This window comes from Armigeres subalbatus, chromosome 2 (genome assembly GCF_024139115.2).
Source record: "Armigeres subalbatus isolate Guangzhou_Male chromosome 2, GZ_Asu_2, whole genome shotgun sequence".
NCBI lineage: Eukaryota > Metazoa > Arthropoda > Insecta > Diptera > Culicidae > Armigeres > Armigeres subalbatus.
The window spans coordinates 324,097,101-324,105,083 of NC_085140.1; the positions used below are offsets into that span (position 1 = coordinate 324,097,101).

General features: G+C 40.6%; 2 protein-coding genes across 2 annotated transcripts; both read right to left on the reverse strand.

Moving 5' to 3' along the window:
• Positions 1–2,663: 2,663 nt before the first annotated feature.
• LOC134216853 (DNA polymerase delta subunit 2) lies at positions 2,664–4,686 on the reverse strand. Its single transcript, XM_062695641.1, has 4 exons — positions 4,383–4,686; positions 4,052–4,324; positions 3,558–3,682; positions 2,664–3,490 (listed from the first exon to the last, which is right to left on the reverse strand). The coding sequence occupies exons 1-4, from the start codon at positions 4,579–4,581 to the stop codon at positions 2,720–2,722; spliced, it is 1,368 nt and encodes a 455-aa protein (XP_062551625.1). The 5' UTR covers positions 4,582–4,686; the 3' UTR covers positions 2,664–2,719.
• A 2,273-nt stretch (positions 4,687–6,959) lies between these two features.
• LOC134216854 (protein D2-like) lies at positions 6,960–7,759 on the reverse strand. The gene has a single exon (XM_062695642.1). It carries the CDS (start codon positions 7,725–7,727, stop codon positions 7,092–7,094), a length of 636 nt encoding a protein of 211 aa, XP_062551626.1. The 5' UTR covers positions 7,728–7,759; the 3' UTR covers positions 6,960–7,091.
• Between the last annotated feature and the right edge of the window lie 224 nt (positions 7,760–7,983).

Below are 7,983 nucleotides of genomic sequence, written 5' to 3' on the forward strand. Positions count from 1 at the left end.
TCGAAACCTAGCGGCTACTGAACGAGCTCGAGATTCCCAATTGAACTGAACCTAAGTTGCGTGCTCTTGCCTACGCAATGCAGTCGTGTCTGAGCTTGACGACCGACTGGCAAATAGCTTACACAACCTCACTTGATCAGTACAGTTGCTGATGAAGAATGTGTTCAGCCGCCAGACATTCTAAATACTCACGCTCCTCTAATGTGGACGTGTACTATACACATGTGGAAGTATTGGCTTGAGAAAATGGATTGCGAGTGATTTGACTATGCGTCCAATTTGGGAATCTCGAACTCGTTCAGTAGCCGCTAGGCTGCGACGGCCGACGGAGGTCCTTCGTAGCTTAGTTGGTTAAAGCACCAGTCTAGCGTACTGTAGGGTCATGAGTTCGAGTCCCATCGAAGGGAAAGTGGTTACCTCCAATACATTTTCCAAATCAATATCTTCCACATAACGTACATATCCACATATGAGTTTTCATAACATTGTAAATTAACGTCCAAGTCGGGTGGTTTGATCCCCGGAAATAGGCAATTAACTTTGATTGAACTGTTAAAATATAAATGCTCACTAGCGTCGCCTCTTGGAAGAAGTGTGAATTTCTCTAAGCACCGCTTTGCAGTCCTGGACATCCTGAACAATTTTGTCGAATACAACTTGGGTGTTAATATGAAGGATCTCAAGCTAGAGCAATATTTCACACATGCAAGAATTTTGCAAGCACAAAACAGTCCATTCCCACCAGATGAACTGTGTTAAAGATATCATCATTTCAAATTTCAGCGATAAGAATATTTGCAATATGGAAAAATCCATATAAGACAGTGCCTATCTCCAACTCACTGAACATATATTCATCTCATCGCGAAACAAAGAAATACATACGACATCAATTTAGCCGCTTCTTTTTGTCAACATGTGCAGTGTGCACTGCTGGAAAAAAAAATCACACAAATGAGAAATAAATCAAATACCGCAAATACCTTTTAATTGCTTTGTTTTTGATGGGATGAACATCGGAGCTATGAAATGAAATCCAGGAGCAGTTCCCCTTTATCGAAATATCTTGAATTGGTCTTAAATAATGATTTTATATATATCAATATCTAGCGGTCACGTTCTAAACTAACCAATGCCTTATGTCAAAGTACATGCCTTCCTGCATAACCTTTTGAAAAGATGCAGTTAAAAATGGATAGGATATTCAGATATAAGTAAAATAAGCATAAAAATTACTGTTTTTGTACCCTTACATATTTACAAAAACCCCTCCCGCGAGGTACTCGCTTACCTATGATCAATCTTAGGGAATGTCCTGAAGGATGATTAAATTATCTTTTGAAACAGCCAACCAAACCCGAAATTGACAAAACAATAAAAAGTTATAGCAATTTCAATTTGAACAATTTCAACTAAAATCAATAAAAGCAACGTCATTTTGCTAGAACTCCACTATAGCAGAACGTTTCGCCTAAGCTTACGATTGGGTACGGATGAATTTGGCAAAAAAGCTTCTATTTTATTGATATTTGAGACTATGACGATAAGACGAAAATGCCTGCCTTAACCCTATTCCTTCCGATCCCGAAATTTATCAAAAAATAAAAAATTTATAGCGATTTCAATTCGGGGTCAATATGACCCCAGAGCACAGAAAACTCAAGGAACAATAGAAGGTTTTTTTAAAGCAATATTTCATAAGGAATTTCTGAAGTATTTTTTCACTTAATTTCTGAAGGAATATCATATGGAGGAAATTTCTCAAGAATCCCCTAATGAAGTTCTAAAAGAATAGGAAATAATAGAGGAGAAACTTTCAAATGAGTTTCCAGAGGATTTTATGAGAGAATCGCTGAAGGAATTTGCTAAACTATTCCTAGATTTTCCTTGATGAATTCCCGAAGAAATTCCTGAAAGTATTCCAAAAAGAATTCCTGGAAGACATTTGTGAAAGAACCTTTTCTAAACGCCTCCACTAATTCCAGAAACTTATTTAACTGACCAAAAATTTTGGCGTATGTATTCAGCGTTCAAACACGCTAGAAACAAAATTCTAACGTTCTCCCTTACTTACTTAGAGGTCCCGAATGATGCAAAGACCGAGTTGAGAGGTCTCCATCTTTGGACAAGAAATCGCTATCGCTTTCCTTTGTCCAGATTAGATTTCGGTCAACCTTGTTATTCATGGAGGTTACACCGCCATGACCCTCTGGTTCTATCAATCCAATGCTTGTTTGTTTTCGTCACTACGTAAGGCGTAACCGACCCATTCCCACTTCGGCTACCGAATTTCAGTTGCAATCGACAATTGAGATTGTTTTTTGAAATAATACAATTGTGAGGCCACCAGGGACAATGGCATTATGTGCCGCAAGCATCGGTTGATGAACATTGAACACATGCGCAGCAGCCGTTGAGTGTTTTCAACACATAATGTTTCATTAGTGTATGGCAGCACAGACTTTACGTTGGAATTGAAAATCCGGATTTTGGTGCTGCTGATTGAGCTGCTTATTTATCAAAATGTGTTTTATTGTTTGGGATTAAAGTTAATGTTTCAAGAAATTGGACAAAATACAGGTCAACGCTCAATTCCCCAAAAATTAGCTCCCACTACATGATCTGAGAAGGGTGATAATGGCTGTGGAAACCGAACTCATTGATTTGACATCATGAAAAAAGGTTTATTCAACACGTAAACAAATCTAGCCTAATACTATCATTCTTCGGCATCATCAAATTCGTTCACCTTAAAGCAAACCGGCTGGCAGTCCAGTGTCCTCAGATTCACAACCGCGATGGAATGGGTTTCAGAAAATGAAGGCACACAAACCAACCGCGTTCGTTGACCGTTGCTGCCCTCCCAAAGTTCCGTCCGGAACTCGCCTGTGTTACCGGCGAAGTACACATGTGGACATTCGCTGATTATGAACGGATCCTTCTGGTAGTACGGATAGCACGGCAACGTATCTGGTGCCGTCGGCGCAATGTGACTCCACACTAACGTGCTCTTTAAAGCCTCCAGAGGATTCTCGATCTTAGAATAACGACCGATGTCATGCACGTTCTGACCGGAGGTGCCCAAAATGGAGCGACCGGATATTTCGCAAGCGTACGGATTAGTAACACCTCGAAAGCTTGCAAAAGACACCGCCTTGGGGAACATACACTGATGCATGGGCTGTTGTGGCAGCATGTGGTTGGCTGGGTCGAACTCGCCCGGCATCAAATCCACGTTGACCGATTGGGCCAGGTTGTACACGAAAGTGTCGACCGCTTTAACGGCATTCAGTAGATCCGATGATTCGGTGATGGGGCGTCCATGAAGATTGTTCTTTGGCTTTACCGAAGCTTTTACGGAATTTCCTGCTAGTACGACTCGAACAACGCTGGCCGCTTCCCAGTCACGACCTTGGCCGAATCCTTCCAGGTTACCAAAGATCCATTGTTGTAATAATTCCATCGACATAGAATAGTCGTTTGGGGAACCCTGTGGGATCGACACGAATTTAGTCATCGACTTATTAGATTTATCTTATTTAATTGCATTCACTCACTAAATTTAAACCGGAGATGAGTACAAGCAACGGAGAATGTTCCAATGGTTTCAAAGGGCTCTGTAGTCCACTTTCGTAAAACAGATAATCCTCCACACGGAATCGTCCATCTCCATCCTCGTATCCTAGAGAAAAATATGTTTGGCATTAATTGGCTGAAAGTTTCATATTAATAACAGTTATGCGCATAATTTTGGAAGAGTGTAAGAGATGGAGGCCAATTTCAAAGCATTTCTTTGTGCCTAATAGAGACAACACTAAAACCGTCGTGTTATGTACATGACCAACGAAAATTTTCAAACCCGTTTAACTTAGCGTAACTTACTGTCCACTCCTGGTTTCAGAGTTTTTCAATAGTTTGATAGTGTTTGAGCATGCAACGGAAGAAAATAATCAGTTATTCAGAAATCATTTTCTTACCATCCGGCTCTTTGCTAGTTTACGAATCCACATCGAATAGAAACAACCAAATTGGCCATCCAGAATTGCCTTACCTAGAACGGCGCAGACCGCACCAGTCACGAACGAGTGTACGTCCATCTTTCCCATCAGACGGATCCGCTGCAGAGCGTCCTCCAGGATCAGGATGTCGGCATCGTCGGTGTAGTGCGAGCGGGGCGGTTGTGGAACCAGCTGATTCTCTTCAGAAATTTCCCGCAGAATGCTAGGCTTGAGCTCTTGGTGTTTGAACAGCGTGCCGACGATGATGCACTTCTCGGGACTGTCTTCCTTCAGCTCGGCCAGTTGCTTGATCGGGTGTTCGGTACCTGTGCGAGTTTGTGATGGGTTATAGAAATGATAAAACTGACTAATCTGCCAACTTACCCCATTTATGTTTGGCGCGTTCTTTGATCAATCCGAGCATCTCATCCAAACGCGAGGCATAGATGTGCGAGAATTGTTTGGAGAAGTCCTTGGTCTTGAAGTGGAATTTATCGGATTTGTTCACGTAATCGACCACCAGTCGTTTGAAATCCTTATTTGGCTGAGATTCGCTGAAGTGTTTGTCCTCCGGAAATAGCATTGTTACTATCAAGATTTCTGAATAATCACGAAACTACAGGAATCAATCGAATGAAATTATATTTTTATGAAAACGAATAGAACATCAAACGTCAACAAAGAGCTGTCAGTTGCTCGGTTTTTGCGCCGAAAACTAGATGCATTGGAAAATAAACTTTCACAGCAAAAGCTCTTCCAGTGGCACCATGGGATTTGAGAATATAAAATAAATAATTTTGGCCATCAGGGACTGAATCGACTGAATCCAAAGAAAATGAAAAAAAAACTCACGTATGTCTTAAATTTTATTTAATTGGGTTGGTTTCAAACCAAAGGGTTCCGTCAAATTTTGAATTTCGGTGAAATTTTCTGCAGCTTACACTTGTCGTAATGACAGTCATTACGATAATGTGACCAGACAAAAGATATTTTAGTTATTTACCAGATATGGCCCGTTTACATATGAGCTAGTTCTAGCGGACAATGCACTATCCGACAATACTAGCACGATATTAACATAATGTAAACGCTTATTAGCGAGGACAATTTCTGTTTACATTATGCTAATTTCGTGCTAGTATTGTCGGACAGTGGATTGTCCGCTAGAACTAGCTCATATGTAAACGGGCTATAAATGTCAATGATGACCCAATGACAACTCAAACCAAAATCAAACCGTTTTAATTTTTTCAAGGGCCTCATACGCCTGTCACTGGCGAACAAAGCTCGTGTACTCTGCATCGTAGCTTAGAACCGGTGTTAGGGCGCAATCGTTAATGCGAACAATTTTATATTCGGTTAGTTACCGCAAATAAATTATTTTTCGAGTCCCTATAATCAAGCAGGTATCTCATGCATACCACATCGTTATAATGCTGCTTGATTGAGTGTTTAATTTTGTTAAAATATCAAAAACAAAAGTGAGCATAAAAATTGCCTCGCCATAACAAAAAGGTGGTAGAGAATTAACACTGTTGTTTACAGTTTAGAACCAAATCCAGATGTCGCACATGTTGGGGTAGGGATTCAGTGCTCCGCCTTCTCCCCCTGGTTTATAGTGTCTTTAGTTCGAACAACTTCACACACGTTCAAACAAAGCAGCAACCAAAGCCGTTTTCTTGGGGGCGGAGTCAATGTTCGTCAAACTGCTTGACTGGTGTATAGACGAATCCAAGTAAAAATAAGAAGAAGACACACGACGGTGTTAACTTTGACAGATCCTACAGCGCAGCATAGGATGATCATTTTAAAATGCTTATAATAAATTCTAGACAAATTGTAATTAAAATCTGATTGATGTATGATACGGAAAAAGTTCCGAAGTTTATGATAGATACAATTTTGGAAAATATACAAAAAAATGAGATAAGCTTCCAAATAAGTACCTGAGAACTTTTTCCGTATCGTACATCAATCAGATTTTAATTACAATTTGTCTAGAATTTATTATAAGCATTTCAAAATGATCTTCGGAATTGGAGAAAAGTAGTTAAATAAGGCAGGCGTTTATAAAATAAATTGTTCCCAATGTAAAAAAATCTATGTAGGCCAAACAAAAAGATCATTAGATGTAAATAAGGCTCAAGGAACATATGGCGGAAGTAAGCAAGGCGAAAAGAGAAAACGATAAGGGATTACATTACGAATTTAGATCTAAGGTAGCTACTGTATAAGGATAATAACCCAATTACGGCATCAAATATTAAAATCTTAAGAAATGTCTTCTCCATGGAAACTTGATGTAGCTGAGAGTTTGGAAATCTACCGACAGGTACAAACAGCGCTGTTGAATAAGGATCAGGGAAACGACAGCTCTTGGCTCTTCAAGTTTCTACCTAAGCAATAAGGTAATTAGTTGTAAAGTAGGCATATAAGATTATCACCCTTATTCTTGTTTACGTACGAACGCGCTTTCGAACGACAGCTGATGCGCATTCTCGTTTACGCCAGCAAAATCAAATGGGAAACGAAGACGACCTCACAGTTGAGGTCGAAATACGTAACTGAGATAACAAAACGTAGTGGAATTAAATGGAGTGTACTAAACTCGTCTTAGACGGTTGAATACATTCCACTAAAAAGAGCCTTAATTTTTTTTCTGAGATTTAATTGATTAAAAATCGTATTGAATGTCCCAGTACCCCATAACTAAGGATATCATACAACAAATGTATGGATGAATTGATATGAAATGATTTCCGATCAAAATATCACAAGTCAATCAATACGCCGCTTGGTGCATTTTGGCAGAACCCCGACCATTTGGAATCTATTGTGTCTATAATCAACAGCAGTGCCAAACACAATGAATTTATTACGGAGTCTATCTTTTTCCTATCAGTTCCTCGTCTGCTTGAAACGTCTCGCCTCATCTAAATGAAAAACTGAATAAAAACAAGATTTCTTAAATTTATCAACACCTTATCAGGCAAAATTTATTTTCACTTTCAATGACTAAACACAATTTTTCAACAGCGCCAATATTAGATTTCAGAACGATCAAATTAGATAACCAAGAACTTATCAACCGGCTTAAGCACCGAGCTGTTTGTATAGCAGCGGAACATAGTCATCCCACTCGGCTTGGTAGAAGTTTCCAGCCACTGGATTGCCCAGGTTGTACTTATTGGCAAACTTGCTGATTGAAAATCCCCCACGGTTATCACCGCTGCGGTTAGTCAGGCGCGGCTCATCAAAGGTCAGCTTGCCACCATTCTGCTTGTACACCAGGAAAACATACCGGTGCAAGCCAGTTCCCTGCGGAGGTCCCGAGCCGACGTATTCCGACAGGGTTTCGCCCTTGGCCACATCACCTCCCGGGATGTTACCCACCAGCCAGTGGTGCCACTCACGGTATGTTGGCTCCTTGCGACTAGGAGCATCCGGATCGGTCATACACAAAGTGTACAGAGCGGAACTGTCCGCGGTCCACTCCACTTTCGGAATGTCCTTCACCTGGGTTGGGGTCAGTTCATTTCCCTCGTTGACAACGACACCGCTTGCGTAACTCACCTTCGCTACTTCGGCTGGAGCTACCGGAATAACATCCGGAACGACTTGGTGTTTATCCATACTTTTGGCCACGGATGAAGCAAACAAGCGAACCGAAGTGGATGCGAAAAGTCCCCGAGCGAGTGTTGCACACGATTGCAGCCGGCTGATTGACATAGTGGAATGCAGGGAATGCACGAGAAACAAAATGAAAACCAATCAAAGACGGCGGTCGACAGATTTGCTTTGCCGGGGCTTGTTGGAAGCTGATTGGAAGGCTGCCCCGAGAGCTTTTAATCTAAAGCTTTATTAGTAATATTCCAATCCAATTGGATTTTTTCTTAAGTACAGTGATGCCATCATGGATAAAAATAAAAAAGCTAAATAAATGTAATCAACAAAAAATCGAAACTGTAAAATTAGAAAATCGGTT